The sequence below is a fragment of the Canis lupus genome, chromosome 28, assembly GCF_048164855.1.
Source record: "Canis lupus baileyi chromosome 28, mCanLup2.hap1, whole genome shotgun sequence".
NCBI classification, from domain to species: domain Eukaryota; kingdom Metazoa; phylum Chordata; class Mammalia; order Carnivora; family Canidae; genus Canis; species Canis lupus.
Window position 1 is genome coordinate 20,054,935 of NC_132865.1, and position 19,514 is coordinate 20,074,448.

The following is a 19,514-nucleotide window of genomic DNA, read 5'->3' on the forward strand; positions in this document are numbered from 1 at the left end:
GCAGGGCAGCCCGGCCCCCCGGCCCCCCGGCCGCGTCTGCCGGCGCCGCGGGACCCCGGAGGCTGCGCCCCGCGCCCCGCCTCCGGGCGCCCTCCGGGCTGCAGTGCGCGGGGCCGCTCCCGCCCGGGCTCGGCGCGGTGGCCCCGGGCTGCGCCCGCCGCGGCAGCCGCCCGCCCGTCTGTCCCGCAGCGCCCGGCCGGCCGGTCCCGCTGCGGCGGCGGTGACAGCCGCGACTCAGGCGGCGCGCGCCGCCCTCATGGCCAAGCCGCCGCCGCCGCCGCCGCCGCCCGAGCGTCCCCGGAGCCGGCGCGGCGGCTCCCTCTCACCCCGGGGAGGGGCGCGCAGCGCAGACCGCACGGGCCCGCCGGCCGCCGCGGGAGTTGTCAACTTGACCCAAGTTGCGAAAGGGTGGGAGAGTGGGGTGCGGGGCGGCGGGGGCGCCGCGGAGGGGCGACTCGCCCGGCGCGGCGGGGCGCTGCCCAACGGCTTGCAGCCGCCCCCGCGCTCCCGCGTCCCCTGCCCCGCACTCCCCGCGGCTGTCACTCGGGCACTGGGCTCCGCAGCGCGGCGCCGCCCGCAAGTCGGAGCGCTCCCGGCCGCCTCTGAGCGGGCTCCACGCTCCGCGCTATATAACCCTCGCCCGGGAAGAGCCGGCAGCGGCATCGGCCCTCCCTCCGCTCGGCCCTCCCCGCCCCCGGGCGCACCCCGCCCCCGGCCCAGCCCCCCGCCCGCCGTCCGCCGAACCGCGGCGGGGCAGCCCCTCTCACATGGCCGTGGCCGCAGCCTCCAGCCCCCGTCGCGCCTCCCTTCGCAGCTCACGCCCCCTGCCGCAGGGTGTCCCGGCCTCCGCCTGCCGGGCCTGGCGGGCCGCAGTGCCCGGGCCATCCTCCTCCCGCCGTCGAGTCGGCGCTAGTCCCTATCTCGCCGCTGTGGTTGAGCAGCGGGACTCTGGACGGCCCCGCCTGCGATCAGGCGCTGAGGAAGACAGCCCCGCAGGCTGGCAGGAACCGAGACGAGGACCTCGGCAGCGCGGCCGCGGGGTGCCGGCTTGTGGCCAGCGATGGCAGACAGCCGGGAAGGCCGTCAAAAGACAGGTCTCGGCCGCGACTTGGACTCGCAGCCAGCCCTGTGGAATGTGGGCCGAAAGGCTCTCATTTTCCCTGGCTGAACTCACCACCGCCGTGGTTGCCTACAGCCCCCGGTCGAGCGTCGCCCTCCGGCCGGGCGGGCGGTGAGAGTGCTGCATGCTGGGACTTGTAGTTCACGCCGGTGCGGCGTGTTATTTGCGTCCATCGCCGGGTGCACTTCGAGTCCGCGCAGCCTGGGGACTAGGACCCCGAGGAGTCAAGGTGTCAGCATTCTTTGCTCTTGTGATGCTGATTAAAGAGTCTAATCGGTGCACGCACTATCTCCTACGAATTTTGCCCGAAACTTGATCGCAAGAGGCAGACACAGGGAGCACCTAATTTTGTGTCTGCGAGAGTTCTCAGTTGCGAGTTCTTTTCTGGCTTATCCCGGGACACCTATGAGTTGTGGGGCTTCGCGCTTGTCGTCTTTAAGTGGGCAGCGCGCATGCGCCAACTTCCTCTTTTTCCGGCTGGAACCATGGAGGGTGCAGAGTAAGTTGCTCTTCGTCCGCTTGATAATCCTTCTCCATCCACGAAACTGGGGATTTTTTGTCTCGTTTTCCCTCGATCCGGCTGTAGCCTGTACCTTTACCCACTTGTCTGTGTGTTTGTGACGCTCTGTGACACTAGTGGGGGGGCGCCAGGCCAAGATGGGATGCAGGCGGCCTTGGGGCGGAGGTTTGGGATACCGGGAACGAGGGATGAGAGCCGAATAGGTGCGCGACCGGTGGGAGGCTCAGAACGCCTCAGTTGGGCTCATCGTTGCCTGGTATTTGGCCCGGTCGCCCCTGTCGTCAGGCCTTTGCTTTCAGCATGTGGGACTTCAGACCTGAATGAGGGCGGTGCTTGGGAGGTTTTCACAACGTCTTTTCCTGAGACTCCTAAGCTCTTCACGCGCAGACTCGGGAAGAGTCTAGGGGTAGATCGAGTCCTGCAGCAGGTTCCTCGGTCTCTGCCGTGCTGGCTCTAACTGGGAGCCCGGGACTGACCGTGCATTCGCTGGGAGTGTGCTGTAGTCTCGGAGGGCCTCGTGTTGAAAGGCCGAGGATCCCTGGCCTAGAACCCCGCCGAAGTCTGCATCCTGCAGCACAGCACGTTGGAGAAGCTAAAGGGGCGAGGTTGTAGAGCCAGTGACGGCGGTATGGCTCGATGACCAAGCTCGGGACGGACGCGCAGCGGTGCGGGGTCGTGCGTGTGCTGTTGGAGCTGTTGGTCAGTTTGTGTTCACTGATGCCAGAGAGAAGAAGAAGAAGGTTCCTGCTGTGCCGGAAACCCTTAAGAAAAAGCGAAGGAACTTCGCGGAGTTGAAGATCAAGCGTCTGAGAAAAAAGTTTGCCCAAAAGATGGTAAGTCAACTTGTGGGGCACCTCTCCGTGTAAAGAGAGGCCTTGGGGTTGGGATTGAAAATCGGGCTTCCTTCTCAGCGAGGCTTCTTTACCCCCCCCCCCCCCCCCCCCCCCCCCCCCCCGGGTACCAGTGAGCTTGGGCGTTAGTATTAGCTCTTCAGAGCGATAGTAAATGAAGGTGGTGGTGTCTGTGCTTGGAAATAATTCATGCACCCTACAGCAAGGAAGAGGTTTCAGGGGAACGTTTTTTTCCCTCTGTAGAACTGGTGTTGGCAATAAAGAGGACCGCTAAGGAACTGGTCCTTAGGTGTTAAGGGCTAATGGTGTTGAGTTAAAAATCGGGGGAATAACTGGTCTTGGTTTCCAGCTTCGAAAGGCAAGGAGGAAGCTTATCTATGAAAAGGCTAAGCATTACCACAAGGAATACAGGCAGATGTACAGAACTGAGATTCGCATGGCGAGGATGGCGAGAAAAGCCGGCAACTTCTACGTGCCTGCAGAACCCAAGTTGGCATTTGTCATCAGGATCAGAGGGTAAGTTGGGTTTTAACTGCATCCTGGTTTCGAAGGGAAGTCTACAGGGTCTCAGCAGAACTTCGTAACTTCTGGGGCCGTTGTTTCTGAAACACTAGAATAAAGATTTTGGTGTCGCTAGGACATGAGGTGGTGTTTTGATGGTTTTGTTGTGCAAGCCCTGGGCCCAAAGCCCTTATCTGTTCTCTAACTGGGTATTTGAATTTTAATTCAAAAGAGGCTAAAGTAGGTGGCTCAAAGGTTTAGTGCTGCCTTCAGCCCAGGGTGTGATCCTGGAGTCCCAGGATTGAGTCCCACATCAGGCTCCCTGCATGGAGCCTGCTTCTCCCTCTGCCTGTGTCTCTGCCCCTCTCTCTCTCTCTCTCTCTCTCTCTCTCTGTGTGTGTGTCTCATGAATAAATAAATAAAATCTTTTAAAATAGAGGCTAAAGTGTAGGTTCATAGGTACTCTTGTATCCAAAACAAGGAAATGAGACAAGTTTTAAATGTCAAAAGGTACGTGTTAACAGAAAGCCTGCTTGTTGTGGAAGAGGCAGGTTGGGTCAGGGGATAGAATAGTTCAGCTAACTAAAGGAAAAACGCCAATGGTCTTCGTAATGTGAAAAGAGTCTTGTTTAGATGGGACTTGAGTTGTCCGAAATTTATAATGGTTAATTCCTCGTTTATTAATATAAATTCTGATAAAGCTCAGTGAATTCTTTTTTTTCGCTGCAGTATCAATGGTGTGAGCCCAAAGGTTCGAAAGGTGTTGCAGCTTCTTCGCCTTCGCCAGATCTTCAATGGCACCTTTGTTAAGCTCAACAAGGCTTCAGTTAACATGCTAAGGATTGTGGAACCGTATATAGCATGGGGGTAAGTCTCTTTTCCCGTGAGTTCTTTCTGAACTGGCTGTGTTAGCAAGATGGGTTTTAAGTATTCTAATGGTGATAACCTTTGGCCATTTATGTCTGGTTTTTCCCGTTTCAGGTACCCAAACCTGAAGTCAGTGAATGAATTGATCTACAAGCGTGGTTATGGCAAGATCAACAAGAAGCGAATTGCCCTGACAGATAACACATTGATTGCTCGGTCTCTTGGTAAGTTCTGCCTGTTTGAGGTGAAATTTGATCTTTGAGACAAAGTTGGCATTTTCTGGCACTTTGTGGCCTTACGTTCTGTTATGAATCTTAGCCATATGCCCTACAATGCACAAGTCTATGGAAAATGTAAGTTATGATTTCAGTGGGTCAAGCTTTATCTTGGTAAATGTAGCCATGTATTTCCCTTTTGTTTCTTTACTCTTGATTTAAAGTCTCTCAGACAGTAGTTGTTGTTGCTGAATATCCTAACATAATCTGTGAAAACAGCTAACGATTTTAATGATCTTAAAATATTCAGGTAAATATGGCATCATCTGCATGGAGGATCTGATTCACGAGATCTATACCGTTGGAAAACGTTTCAAAGAAGCCAACAACTTTTTATGGCCCTTCAAATTATCTTCTCCACGTGGCGGAATGAAGAAAAAGACCACCCATTTTGTAGAAGGTGGAGATGCTGGCAACAGGGAAGACCAGATCAATAGGCTTATTAGAAGGATGAACTAAGGTGAGCAAGCTACATCTTAATAGAAGTTTACTTAATAAAAATGATAGTTTCATACCTTTTTGGGTAAATAGTGATGGAGGTTTGGTTGGGTTCTAATCAGTATTTTTAAGGGAGGGAAATAGCCAACCATCTTAATTTGATTAGAGTTGATTTGATTACTCCTTCCTTTTGGGGACATTATGGAGAAGAGAAAAAAGCGTGGGGTTTTTATCTTAAGGATGGAAACTGGAGCACTTTCTTAATTTCTTGATTTATGTTAATTATAATCTATTAAGGTGGTTTCCTTAATTAGTTTTGTTTTCCTTTTCAGGTATCTACCATGATTATTTTTGTAATCTGGTCAGTTAATAAATGACTACTTTCAAATGGAAATGTGTTGTTGTCTTGGTGACTTTTTTCCAGCCTGACTCTGCTGTCCCTTGACAGGCAAACCTTGGTGTGATAAAATTAAGCCAAGTCATCAGCATTTGCGTTCAAACTTAGGATCTAGTTTGTATCTTGGTGGGAAAATATTCCTTGGGTTTATTAAAGACTCTTTACAGAGCATAAATCTTAATTTTTCACTTTTGAATTGTGCCATTGAGTTAGCCAAAATGGTCTGTTCGAAGGAAGCCTATTTCATAGGCCTTTGTGCGTGATTTATGGGTAAGGTAATAAAAATTCAGTTTACGAATAAAAATACTGTTGCTGAAATTCTATCTTCTGAGGCTTTGACTTTTCTATAAAGTACTGTGTGACCATGTTTTCATTTTGCATTCCAATTTTTGTTTTTTCTTGTTTTGCATATTTAGGTAAGATTTTAAGTAATTCCGTTATAAATTGTGTATATTACAAAGGAAGAAATGAAATTTGTGCCCATAGATACAAGTTATTTTGGAGCACCAATAGCACTAGTGAGCAAAAATTGAATTTTATGAATAACATTCATATGTATTGTATGTATCTCACTTAGATTAGTGAACTGACAGTTTTCACTATAGAATATGATACAAAGTACATACAAAAGTTTCTGTAGCCCTCACTGTGCCAGGGTCATGATGCATTATGAAACAGGTGCCTTGTTGATTCTTTTGACACCTGCATCAGTATCATCCCTACTTAGTGTTTGAAAGGAGCTAGCCATAGGTGGTAGGTTTGTTACAGCCCATGAATAGATACATTACCCAAAGTAGCACTTTGTGCTGCTTTCCAAAGCTTTGGAAGCTGGTAAGAAGAGAGCTTTGTAGGAATATGTAGGATAAGGAAACACGATGTATTGGCAGTACATGTCGTCTGGATCTGTTTCTGTTTTCAGTCTGGGAAATTCAATTTTCCATATAAATTCTTAATCTGAGTGGAGCCGGAGGTCCAGAGGTTGGGGAAATAAGAGTTTGGGAATTGGGAAGAGGTGCAGACATCTAGTTGCCATAGAGAAGGCTAAAGCAGTTGCTTCAGAATAAAGGAATTTAGGCAGTTTCAAAGAGTGGGAGTGGAGGAAGGCATGTTGTCAAGGTGATAATTCCTGCAGTCAGGTCCTAGTGCATAAAGTAGGGGGTAATTGGTCTGTCTTCACCGGGTTCTGAGGCCCAAAAAGGGATATGAACTGTTAGAACCTATTGAAATGCAGGTTGACACCTTGTTTAGAAAACCCACCTAAAAGATGGTATCTGTATGCCAGAAGGGGCTAACTAACCTTTGAAAGTCTGGGCCCTACCCAGCAGGTTCTACTACAGAAATTCACCTCACATATGTAAATGTACATTTGTACCCTTTAACGATCCACCATTGTAAGAACCCACTACCCTGGTTTTCCAGTCACAAAGCTTAGTTACTACATTCACTGATCTTTAACAGGTGTTAACTGGTATTGCTTATCTTTGAAAGTTCCTTTGTGGTAGGCTGGATTAAGAGTGCTGGCTCTGGAGCCAAAGTGGGTTCATACCCAGCCTTCACTTAATGGCTTGGGCCAATAATTAATCTGTTCATCAGCAAAATGGGGAAGATAGCTGTGCCTAATAAGGATTTTGATGAAGATGTCAGATAATATAAAATGTTTAGAGCAGTTCTGGCTCAAAATACTAAGGAAATATTTATTATATATAGTAGCTTGAGTACTGCCTGGCAGGGTCATACAAAGGAAAATGGCTTATACTTACATGTTTCAGTCCTAATTAGTACGCTAGACCTAGCACAATGTGAGATAAGTGCTACTGGGATGTCTAGGATGTATCTGCTTTTGGGGGTGCTGGGACCCACCCCATAGGGGAAGATGGATAACATTCTGCCCCCACTGCTTTCCTTTACAGATTTGGTATCAAACCAGCCAAAACCTTGCTTTCATACAGAAGTCTCTCTTCCTTGGATAATAAACTTTTTTTTTTTTAATTTTTTTATTTTTATTTTTATTTATTTACAATAGAGAGAGAGAGAGAGGCAGAGACACAGGCAGAGGGAGAAGCAGGCTCCACGCACCGGGAGCCTGATGTGGGATTCGATCCCAGGTCTCCAGGATCGCACCCTGGGCCAAAGGCAGGCGCTAAACCGCTGCGCCACCCAGGGATCCCAATAAACTTTTTTTAAGGCCAGCTTTTTAGTCCTTCCAACCTAGTACCTGACATAGAGTAGGCACTAAGTTTCTGTTTCCTATTGCTGTTGTAACAAATTAAAACTAAGTGATTTAAGACAGGTTTATTGTCTTTTACAATTTCAGAGGTAAAAAGTCCAAAATTGGTTTCCCTGGGCTAAATTGGTGTCATCAGGCTTGCCTGCCTTCTGAAGGCTCTAGGAATAACTTGTATTTCTTGGCTTATAGCCTCTTCCATCTTCAAAGTGTAAGGACCCTTGTGATCAAGTTGAGCTACCCAGATAATCCAGGATAATCTTCCCATCTCTAATTCCTTACTTTAAATATATCAGAAAAGTCCCTACCTTGGCAGCATATTCCAGGAATTACAGCAGAGAAATGTTTGGGAGGACTATTCCTTGGTCTTTCTAGTTCCCAGCTATATCTTCTTTCTCAAAAATGACAAGCTTCTAATGTAGGGTCTTGACCCTTAAAATCTTGTGTCTAGAACACTGGGCCCTCAGGTCTGTGTTTGACTTTTTAATTCTGGAAAGAGACCTTCTCTGACACATCTCTTAATATAACCCTATATTTGTCATAGCATCTCAATTACCTGAAATGTTTTTTCCATTTATTCTTGTTGCTTTTCACAGCCACTCAAGGTTTTGAAAATATGTACTGAAACCACTATAACGTTTGAATGTTTGCCTTCTCTGTTTTGGCACTTAGAATAATGCCTGGTGCATTGGAGTCCTTTTGGGATTTTTTGATTGAATCAAGCCTCTTAAGAGCAATAGCAATTTAAATTTTTGATTTTCTGGTTACTGGCACATTGTCCATGGTGAATAGTGAGAGGAGTAGGGGCTGCACTGTGTGTTCATGGAGGTTAAGGTGTGTGTGTGAGTGATACACATATTACTGTAAAGGACTCAAAAATGAGTTTTATTGTGTAGGTTTTATGTGAAAATACAACAGCATGTTAAGGGAATGTAGGAGACTGTTCATGCTGTGCAGATTGGGAAAATTCACAAAGGAGGTAGAATTTGGACAACTGGTGATAAAACAGCAGGAGTCAAGAGTTGGGAGACCGTGTCAGTGGCAGATGGGATAGGATAGCCAAGAGGATGTGAAAGCGACTCAAAAGTAGACCATTTAATAATAAACATTTGATCACGTATTCACTGCTAGTGTACGCTTAATCCACGTAATCCTTGGTCTTTTGTTCTCCACTTTGGGTGCAATCCCAGAACCGATTAATTGGAATAGGTCCCAGCACTTTGTCTTTAAGATCCTGGTGTCATTTTTACTGTGCTGCCTATTAGCTACGTATAGGGCTATCCCCATTTTTTGGATGAGGGGTTAACTTTGCCTTCCCCAGGATCACCAAGTGATGGGGCAAGTATTAGGTTCCAGGTCTAACTTGAGTTTTCTTAACAAGAGGAGCTAGGAAGTATGGAGCTTGATGAAAACAGAAAGTGGTGTGCAACTTCAGTTTTGTAAGATCTGAAGCCATCTGTTCCTAGGGCTAAACTTGGAGCCCTGTTTGGGGTCATGAAATGGAGGTAAAGAGTTTAGAACATAATTTGGTAAAAGTGTAGATGCTAAGGCCCTACCGCACAAGTCTGGGTGCTAGGCTTTACTGGGGAGGGGACACATCTAATTCCTCACCAAAGAACCTAGACAAAGGAGACTTAGAATATGGAATTCGGGCGGACGTGGCGAGGGAACTCGGATGACTACGTCACTTAACCTAAGACTGGGCTAGCAGGTTTTGCTGAGCTGTTTGAAAGTTCCAGTACACTCATCAGTACTCTGGAGAGCCTGGTTAGTTTACTCTTAAAAGTGCGACCCAGAGAACTGAACATCACCGACCTTGTCCAGCTGCTCACCTACCCAGGCTGCAGGTGCATGGCGCAACTTTCGTGCCACGGCTGACTCCTGTGCACCCAGTCCTGTTTCAGCATCCTCTCACCCCGCCCCCAACAGTGACGCCAGTGGTGGTGGCACCTATGCTAGTTGTCGAGGGAGTCCTAGCAGCCTCCTAGCCGCCCAAACACCCTCCCGGCGCGGCACCCCAACCGACCGTCCCCGCTCTGCGAGGTCCGCCGCAGGTGACCTCGCCAGGAGGGCGGCGCGGAGGCTCCGGGCGCCTGGCAACTGGCGCGCGTCGGGCGGGCGGGACTGCGGCCTCCGGAGCGGCTCGCGGGGCCGGGCCGGGCTCGCCGCGCTGGCGAGCGTCCCCGTCCCCGTCCCCGGGCCGCCGGCCGCCGAGCATGTGCGCTCCCCGCCCCGCCGCCGCCCGCCCCACGCCCCGGCCAGGCTGCGCCGGGGGCTCGGCTCTCCTGCGGGCCGCCGCCGGCTCCCGCGGAGTCCGCTGCCCCCGGTGACCCCGCCGCGGGAGCCTCAGGCCTGGGCACCACCGCCGCGGCCCCCGCACGCCCAGAGGCCCCTCCCCTCCGCGGGGCAGCTGCGGGCACAGTGAGTGCGGTGGTCTCCGGAGGACCCCGGCCTGGGGGGTGGCGTGGGACGCGGGGCAGGGAGGGGTTGGGGTCCTTGCAGGGGCAGGGCTGAAGGGAGGTGGGGAGGAGGGCCCAGAGCAGAGCTGCCTAGGCCCCCTCCCGGGCAGGGGAAAGTAGCCCAGTGAGGCACAAGGGTCCCTCCAAGAGTTCCTTGATGCACTTTGAGGGGAGCTGGCGGGCGAGTGGGCTTGGGGACCAGACCACGGCTGCCGCGCAGAGAGACACGGGAACGAACCCGGGGCAAGAGGACCTCCCTGCCAGCCTGGAGCCTGCACAGGCGAGCATGCGTCTCCATACATCGGGTGGACACGCCTTACAGGGTCTCCCTCCAACCTGCCAGGGTTTAACCTGGAGGGTGCTGTGGGGGATGTGTTTACCCTCTGCCCCTGACTGCCGCTGTACGTCACTCTTGCACAGGGCCATGTGGAGCAGGACTTGGGACCCTGACCGTGTTAATTAGCTCTGCTGACTTTGCTTTGTGCCATTTCTGATTTACCTATATAGTGTGTGTGTTTATTACTTTTTTCATGAGGGGTTACAATTACTAGAAAAGATTTGTGTCATGCAGGTAGTCTGTTCTATTGTAGGAGTCATTCTACCCCTACAACCTTTTTGGGGTCATAGACATGAACAGTGGAGCCTCTAAAGAAATGCAGCTTGAAACCGTTTTCAGGGTACTGTACTCCCTGAAGCACAAGAATCTCTGCTCTTCCATCTTCATTGGCTTTTTATCTACCTTGCTAATGGTGAGTTTAAATACCCTGTCACATGGGGGATCCCTGGGTGGCTCAGCGGTTTAGCGCCTGCCTTCCGCCCAGGATGTGATCCTGGAGTCCTGGGATGGAGTCCTGGGATCGAGTCCCGCATTGGGCTCCCTGCATGGAGCCTGCTTCTCCCTCTACCTGTGTCTCTGCCCCCCTCTCTCTCTCTCCCCCTCTATGTCTCTCATGAATAAATAATAAAAGAAATAAAATCTTTTTAAAAAGTCCCCTGTCACAGTGCCATTTCTTCAAAAATACTTCTGATGTTTCTTTTTTTGAATTCTTACATTTAAAAAATTACATTATAATGCATCAGTAGCTCTCATTCAAACAGAAGAATATAGAGATAGACATGAAAGCCCTCTTTACCTTTTTCTCTTTTCTTTCTTACACATCTTAGAGTTAATTTGGTGTTTATCCTTCTATTCTTTCTTCATGTTTTTTTAATCATTGGAATCATATCTGGATTCTTTTGAGAAATTATCTTTCGTACTGAAAAAGATGTGAGAAATAACTTCTTATCAGTTTACTTAGATTTGCATTGATATGGTAGATGTATCATACAGATGTATGATCATATGGTATAGATATGATTTATGTGACCATTCCTCATTAAGATTTCCAATTTTTCCTTATTGCAAACAATGCAACAATGAACGTTCTTATACCTGGGGACAGTTCAGTAAATTGAATTCCTTGAAGAAGAATTGCTGGGTCCGATGTGTGTATGATAGAATCTTGTCTTCCAAAGAAGTCTTTAATGATTTACATTTCCATCAACAGACTGTATTGAGAAAGATCTGTGTTTACTATTTAAAAACAAAACAATAGCTTCCACCCCTCTCTCATTGAGTGTTTATTATGTGTCCAGCACTGTGCTGAACACTTTACATGCATTTTGAAATCTCATCCTCACTAACCCTATGAGATTCGGAGGCACTATTATTTTCTTCATGACCCTATGGTTAGGCAGCTATTGAAGGGCAGAATCAAGATTAGAATCCAGGCTCATTTTACTCCAATGAATATGTGTTCCTTGTTGGATGTGAATTCCTGGTCAGTAATTGACTGGGAATTGTGTTTCATTGGGTTCTTTGAGGCTTAAATGAGATTGTACTTTAGGTGTTGCTATGTTATTACTGGTACCTTCTGCCACTAACTTCTATAGAATTGGACACGGTCCAGTGCTTCCTATAATTATGGTTCTTCTGTATTGTCTGTCTCTCCAATCACCTCTCAGCTTCTTTATCTTCTTTATCTTCCTACTTTGCACACATTTTAAGGAAATCTGGCTTTCTTCTCCCTTCCAAGTCTTCTTTGGCAACTTTAATCCAGTCTCTGGCCTTACTTCTCACCCGTGAATACATAACTCTTAGAATTTCTTCTCCCAACCAAAGCTATAGTCCTCAGTTCCTACAGCTTAGACCTAGGTTCAATAGCTCTGCCTGGACATCCTCCACGCATTTTATCTAAAACTGAGCCCTTTGTTGCTCTCCATGCCAGACTAGCAATTTCTCTTTGAATGTAATTCGTCATTCTCTTAAGTCACCTTCGTTCACAGTCTCAGTTATCTTTGACTCTTTCTTTCTTTTCTGAGCCTCCTAAATTCAATCAGCTGTTGTAGTCTCACTGCTGCCACTCTAATTTAAGCACTCTGGATGATGATGATGATGATGATGATGATTGTAGGTCTTAACTTGGCTCTAGTCTCTGCCAGATTAATCTTCTTTTTTTTTAAAATTTTTATTTATTTATGATAGTCACAGAGAGAGAGGGAGGGAGGCAGAGACACAGGCAGAGGGAGAAGCAGGCTCCATGCACCGGGAACCCGATGTGGGATTTGATCCTGGGTCTCCGGGATCACGCCCTGGGCCAAAGGCAGGCGCCAAACCGCTGCGCCACCCAGGGATCCCTCTGCCAGATTAATCTTAATGCGTGGCTCTGAATGTGCCACACCTCTGTTCAAAACCTATCAGTGCCTTCCCATTGCTCAAAGAAGGAAGTGCAAACCACTTCGGCTAGCATTTAGATTTGTCTGTGATCTCGCCCCAGTCTGTCATGTCATTTCCTTATCTCTCACAGTACTCTTATCTGAACCCTGCTCCATCTTCCATGGCATCTTTCACATCTATTCCATGGCATCTTTCACATCTATATCTTTTCCTGGAATGCCTCTACTGCCATTTCTGCCTGTCTAAATTCTATTTAAATATCATTTTCTAGCTTTTTCCAAGTCTTTTTTGAACTTCCAAGTGAAAGTAATATCTGCCTTCTTTTAACTCTCCTGATGTGAAATATCTATCCTCTATCAGGCTGTAATGTCACACTTTGCATTATATTACAGTCATGTGAGTGACTGTTTTCCTTTTGCTCTGGAAATTCTGTGAAGGCAAAAATCTCTGTTTAGTTCTTCATATCAGTCATGCACATGGTATATTGATTTGCACATAGTACATGCTTAGTGACGGTATTTGAGTAAGTGAGCTAATGTCCTCACATTTGGGAATAAAAAGTTACATGTATTAGCCTGTTGCTAACTGTAATGACACACGGATCTCAACATCTTAGTGACGTGACATGTAAAAGTTTATTTCTTGCTCATACAAGAGTTGTGAGGCAGATAGTCCTGTTCTGCAGGCAGTTTTCTTCCAGTTGGTTGTAGGACCAGGCTCTACCATTCATTACCACTTGCTTATTATCTCACTGTAGCCAGCAGAAGGAAGAGGAGAAGGAAGGTATGGAGAAAGCAGACCTGCTTCTTAAAGACTTCTTGCAGAAAGCGTACACATTACACTCATTCAAGCTCCAATCATGGGGAAGTAGGCACTTCTTAGGAACAACTCTATTCTCTGGAGGAGCAAGAATATTAGTAGACATGCAGCCTACTGACCATCACAGTCAACTGCTACTTATGAGAACCAGTAGGACTTAATTTGAACGTCCCTTGCTCAAAAACAAAAGCAAAACTCCTACTTCCCCAATCTGGCTGGGTTAACAAATGCTCTGTTGTACCACAGAATTGAAACATAACCTTTTTCGTTAATATTTATTATAGTGAACTATAATCGTTTGTTTACTTTGTTGCCCTCAACATACTGTACGCTTTTGCATCATCATCATTTTTGTATTTCAGCTAGCGCAATGACTGGCATTGTGGATAAATAAATAGCTTTCTCAATGAATCCACAACTTGTTTTTATGTTCACTTAATAACTATTTTGCTTTAAACAAAGCTAAAGGGGATCCCTGGGTGGCTCAGCGGTTTGGCGACTGCCTTTGGCCCAGGGCGTGATCCTCAAGTCCCTCATCGTGCTCCCTGCATGGAGCCTGCTTCTCCCTCTGCCTGTGTCTCTGCCTCTGTCTCTCTCTGTGTCTCTCATGAATAAATAATATCTTTTTTTTAAACTAAAAATAATCTTACCATCTGCTCATTGATGTTTGGGTTATTTTCAGCCTTTTTTCTTTTCTATTATAAAAAGTACAGAATTTGGCATCCTTGAAGATAAATATTTGTATGTATCAACAATCATTCCTTTAGGATACATACCTGGAAGTGGAATTGCTAGATCAAAAGTATATAAAATTATAAGGACATATATATTGCTAGATTGCTTTCTGGACATACTATATTGATACATATACTGAACTCTTATGAGAGCTTCTATTTTCCTTTACCTCATCTTACATTGTCTAGTATTAAAGAAAAATCCTTGCCATTGTAACTGGGAAAAGTTAGTAACTCATTATATTATTTTGCTTTTATTTGAGAACTAGTGAGGATTAACTTTGATCCTTTGTATTTTTTTTTTCCTGGAATGAATTATCTGTCCTTTAATAAATATATTTTCTATAGGACTTACTCTCTTTTTTATTTTCAAGTATCTATCTATCTATATATAAAAGCTATCTTTATATATAAGAGGAATTAAATATATCAATTATTTATGTTCTCATTTGAAAGTTATGGGAACTTCTGGGCTGTGTGGCAGAAGGAGGTGACATGGATGGGACTCCATTCTACTTTGGTATGTTTCAAATGCCGGATAAAATATAATAAGATAATTTATGGAAATGTGGCTGAGCTAGGGACCAAGAGAAGGAAATCCCCAGGTGCCAGAAATGAAGGAACACTCACATAGGAAGCCACTGTTGAGCATCTGCCGAAAGCTGGAAGTCACAAAGAAGTACTGTTCCAGTTACTATGACTGCATCACAAATTTCTCCAAAACTTAGTCATGGAAAACAACCATTTATTGTGCTTAGGGATTCTGTGAGTCAGGAATTCGGACAGTGCACAGCAGGGACAGCTTGGCTCTGCTTCATGATGTCTGGGCCTCAGATGAAAGAATCGAAAGCTTGGGACTGGAATCACCTGCAGGCTCATTCATTCCCATGTCTGGTGGTTGATGCCAGCTGTGGACTGAGACTTTAGCTGTAGGTGTCAGCTGGAACCCTTATATAGTGACTTCTTCCTGTTACCTGGCTTCCTCACAAAATGGTGGCTGGATTTCAAAGGTGATTATCTCAAGGGAGAGCCAGTGGAAGTTGTGTCACCTTTTATGCCCTAGCCTTGGAAATCACACAGTGTCACTTCCAGGGCACTTAATTTACCAGGAAGTTAGTTTTCAGGGAGGCAGAACACCGACCTCACCTCTTGAAGCAAGACTCAGCATCACACCAAAGGAAGAACATGTTGGCATGGGTATGTATTAGTGCATCCTTCTTTGAAAAATACAACCCACTATAGACAGTGAGATGATAGCTAGAAAAATATTTCCCTGTGGGCCTAAGGACGCTGCAAAGAAGCTTGCCATTCACTTTAACTATGGCAGCAAAAGAGTTAGCTGTTAAACCCTGTCCATAGACTCTGCACAGCTTCATACCCCATACAGCTCAAGTCTGGGATCTGAACTCACTTTACTATATGCTTCAGGGACCACCATCCAAGGAACTGACCTGTTAACTGGTCTGGCATCTCTGAAACCCATGGCCAGGCAGAAACTAATGGAAAAGTCTGCATAGCAAAGTCTCCATAGCTCAGGGAGTACTAGACTCCTGTACATAGCAATCTCTCTATAAAGATGAGCTCACAGTCAAAGTTTATCAATTATATAAGGAAATGAACCACAAGAAAAGAGAACTTGGCAGATGCAGCAAGTGGGAGGTGGGTACCACAAAACTGAATAGAACATCATGGAAAAAAATATATATATTTGTAATATTCAAGGAGATGAAGAACATGGAATGCATAAGACGAGAACAGGACAGTATGAAGAAAAACAGGAAAAGTCTAGGGGTGCACTTTTTCCGTGAAAGGAAGAGAGGAAAAGGCATCGAGTCAAGCTGTATCTCTCATACCCAGCCATTAGCTGATTTGTGGCCTAGGGTAATAATCACGAGGATTATGATGAGAATAGCAGCCAGCCATCATTTGTCTCTTAAGCTACCTTTACTGCAATCTGAACTGAAGATTCTTGTTTGAGAATTAAAGTAGCATACTAGGCATTTAGCTAGATGGCTTAAATCATCTTCAGAATTCACAATAACTCCTTAAGGCAGAGCTTATTAGTTCCCTGGGTAGGGAGACTGAGGCACAGAAAGATTAACAAGAAAATAAATATTTTTGTCCCATCCAGGAATGGGAACATAACAAAGGGCTCTGGGATATATAGGGGGATGATATGTATCGTAAGTGCCATTGCTTCTATATTTCTTCATTTCTCAATTCACAGGCTGGGGAGTTCTTAGGGACTGCTTCCATGTAATTCTTCCAGCAAACTAATATTTAAACGCAAACTGGCAAATTCACTGCTTATGAATTTTAGGAAATGGGAAGTCCCTATGTCCAGATGGGAACTTTGCCTACAGTTTTGAACATTGTTTTTCCTGATATTTTACATGTTTAATTTTAATTTTGTTAGAGCCCAATTTTTTTTTTAAAGATTTTATTTATTCATGAGAAACACAGAGAGGAGAGAGGCAGAGACACAGGCAGAGGGAGAAGCAGACTCCATGCAGGGAGCCCAAAGTGGGACTCGATCCCAGGTCTCCAGGATCACGCCCTGGGCTGAAGGCAGCACTACACCGCTGAGCCACCCAGGCTGCCCTAGAGCTCAATTTTAATATCTCTTTAGTCGCTTTCCTTTGTCCATTTTTCCTTTCCACTAAAAGAAGAGAATTTGAAAAATAGTCTTGTTGTTATTCCTTGTATAACATTAGAGGCAAACCATTTAATAACTCTTCAAGGGGGGATCCCTGGGTGGCTCAGCAGTTTAGTGCCTGCCTTTGGTGCCGGGTGTGATCTTAGAGACCCGGGATCAAGTCCCACATCAGGCTCCCTGCATGGAGCCTGCTTCTCCGTCTGCCTGTGTCTCTGCCTTGCTCTCTCTGTGTCTCTCATGAATAAATAAATAAAATCTTAAAAAAAAAAAAAAGGTCAAGGCCTCAATTGTTTAATTAACAAAATTTCAGGGATCAGGGACACCAGGGTTGCTCAATAAGGTAAGTGGCTGCCTTCGGCTCAGTCATGATCTCTGTGTCCTGGGATTGCGTGCCATGTCGGGCTCCCTGCTCAGTGGGAAGTCTGCTTCTCCCTCTCCCTCTGCCACTCCCCCTGCTTGGGTGCTTCCTTGAGCTCTCTCAAATAAATAAGTAAGTAAGTAAATAAATAAATAAATAAATCTTAAAAAAAATTCAGAGATCAGTTCTCTTACAGATCAATGAACCAGCAATTTCTGTTGTATTCAGGCATGAAAACAACATTAATGTCCTTGTACATCTCCATCAGAGCTCTTGGGTGACCAGGTACATTGTCAATGAGCAGTCGTATTTTGAAAGGAAATCTTTTTTTTTTTTAAATCTGAGCAGTAGGTCTCAACAGTGGGTTTAAATTATTCAGTAAACCATGTTATAAACAGATGTGGTATCATCCAGGCTTTCTTGTTCCATTTACAGAGCATGTGCAGAGAAGATTTAGCATAAATCTGAAGGGCCCTAGGATTTTCGGAACGGCCAACGAGCATTGGCTTCCAGTGAAATTCAGCAGCTGCATTAGCCTCTGACAAGAGAGTCAGACTGTCTTTGAAGCTTTGAAGCCAGGCACTGATTTCTCCTCTGCAGCTATGACAGTCCTGGATGGTGGCATCTTCTTCCAGCAGAAGGCTGTCCCATCTCCGGTGGAAGTGTATTGTTTAGTGTAGCCACCGTCATTAGTTACCTTAGCTGGGTCTTCTGGAGAACTGGCTGCAGCTCCTACGTCAGCACTTGCTGCTTCACCTTGCACTCGATGTTATGCTGATGGCTTCTTTCCTTGGAGCTCATGAACCAGCCTCTGCCAGCTGTAAACTTTTCTTCTGCAGCTCCTTCACGTCCCTCAGCCTTCACAGAATTGAAGATAGTCAGGGCCTTGCTTTGGATTTGGTTTAAGGGACTGTTGTGGCGGGTTTAATGTTCTGTCCAGACCACTCAGACTTTCTCCATCTCAGCAATGAGACTATTTCACTTTCTTACCATTCGTGTGTTCACTGGAGTAGCACTTTTAATTTCCTACAAGAACTTTTCCTTGCATTTAAACTTGGCTAACTTTTTGGCACACAGCGACTAGCCTTCAACTTGTCTCAGCTTTTGACTTCCTTACTAAGTGTAATCATTTCTGGTCAGAGACATGTGACTCTTCTTTTCACTTGAACAATTAGAGGCCATTGTGGGGTTATTAATTGGCCTAATTTCAGTATTGTTGTGTCTCAGGGAATAGAGAGGCCCCAGGAGAGGGAGAGAAATGGAGGAACAGCTGGTCAGTGGAACAGTCAGAACACACACAACACTTACTAATTAAGTTCGCTCTCTTTTATGGGCACGCTTCATTGCACCTCAAAGCAGTTACAATAGTAAGATCACAGATTACTGATCACAGATCACCATAAAAAATATAATGATAATGAAGAAGTTTGAAATATTTCAAGAATTAGCAAAATATGACAGATGAGAAATGAGCAAATTGCTGTCAGAAAAATGGCACCAATGGACGTGGCTCTATGAAGGGTTGCCACAAACTTTCAATTTGTAAAAAACAAAACAAAAGCAAAAAAAAAAAAACCACACACACACACACAAAAACAAAAAAACAACAACAAAGCAATTACCTGTGAAGCGACATAAACCGAAACACAGTAAAACAAGGTATGCCTGTACATGTATGTTTTATACATATTTAATATATTTCAATTTATTACAGTCACTGTTTTTATTAATGTTTACAACTCTCATTTTTGGTCATTTCGGAGCCTTTTTAAGTTGACGACTACCGTAACTTTAGTCTTCATTGATAGATAACTAGGTCTCCTGAATGACAATATGTTCTGGGCCCATCTTGTACATTTCCTTCCACAGACCTGGAATCAGCTATTTCTGGTTGGTTTTTATGGTTTTGGGCTTTTTTTTTTTTTAATTTATTTATGATAGTCACAGAGAGAGAGAGAGAGAAGCAGAGACACAGGCAGAGGGAGAACCAGGCTCCATGCACCGGGAGCCTGACGTGGGATTCGATCCCGGGTCTCCAGGATCGCGCCCTGGGCCAAAGGCAGGCGCTAAACCACTGCGCCACCCAGGGATCCCTTTTTGGTTTTTTTTTTTAAAGTCACATTTCAGTTATTAGGTTTAGTGAACAGAGCTAGGAAACACTTTTTTTTTTTTTTTTGTCTTTTTTAGATGAAAAGTCTTATGTTTCCAATTCATAGTTAGGACTTCAAGGTCTTTGCTTATTCTTTATTGATGTTAAATCTCAGTCTTTTCTCTCACACTGAAAACCCTGGTTCCCATCAGCACCAGTATAAATGTTCACTTAGCTATCTTGAACTATGTGGATAAGATGTGTTCAAGGCAGTTGAGCTGTAAGGTAGAAAAGTAGGCAGGGTCCCTGATATCTTAGCATCAGACCTGAGGTGCCTGGCCAGGCTTTTATTCAAGGGCAGATCTTGTTTAAGCACATATTTTGGATTTACTATCCTTTGAAACCCAAATAATAAGGGAACTACCATGGATTTCCATTTTTTAAAGGATTAGTATATGATAAATGCATTTAGTACCAAAATCTTACTGAA

At 45.7% G+C, this 19,514-nt stretch overlaps 2 protein-coding genes across 17 annotated transcripts in view; both read left to right on the plus strand.

Annotated features, from left to right (window-relative positions):
- Positions 1-1,009: 1,009 nt before the first annotated feature.
- Positions 1,010-4,966, plus strand: RPL7 (ribosomal protein L7). Its single transcript, XM_072804243.1, has 7 exons — positions 1,010-1,619; positions 2,365-2,473; positions 2,841-3,007; positions 3,722-3,859; positions 3,974-4,083; positions 4,385-4,594; positions 4,905-4,966. Exons 1-6 carry the CDS (start codon positions 1,573-1,575, stop codon positions 4,591-4,593), a joined length of 780 nt encoding a protein of 259 aa, XP_072660344.1. The 5' UTR covers positions 1,010-1,572; the 3' UTR covers position 4,594; positions 4,905-4,966.
- A 2,837-nt stretch (positions 4,967-7,803) lies between these two features.
- The window catches only part of C28H8orf89 (chromosome 28 C8orf89 homolog), a 45,394-nt gene continuing 33,683 nt past the window's right edge, over positions 7,804-19,514 (plus strand). For 2 of the 16 annotated variants that reach the window (XR_012020045.1, XM_072804258.1), the window contains exon 1: positions 9,504-9,614. The gene's annotated coding sequence lies outside the window, so the exon portion shown is untranslated. Of the gene's footprint in view, positions 9,041-9,499; positions 9,615-9,677; positions 10,402-17,157; positions 18,595-19,514 lie in introns of those variants that run through there. The other 14 variants (XM_072804245.1, XM_072804257.1, XM_072804249.1 and 11 more) reach the window with 13 other exon arrangements.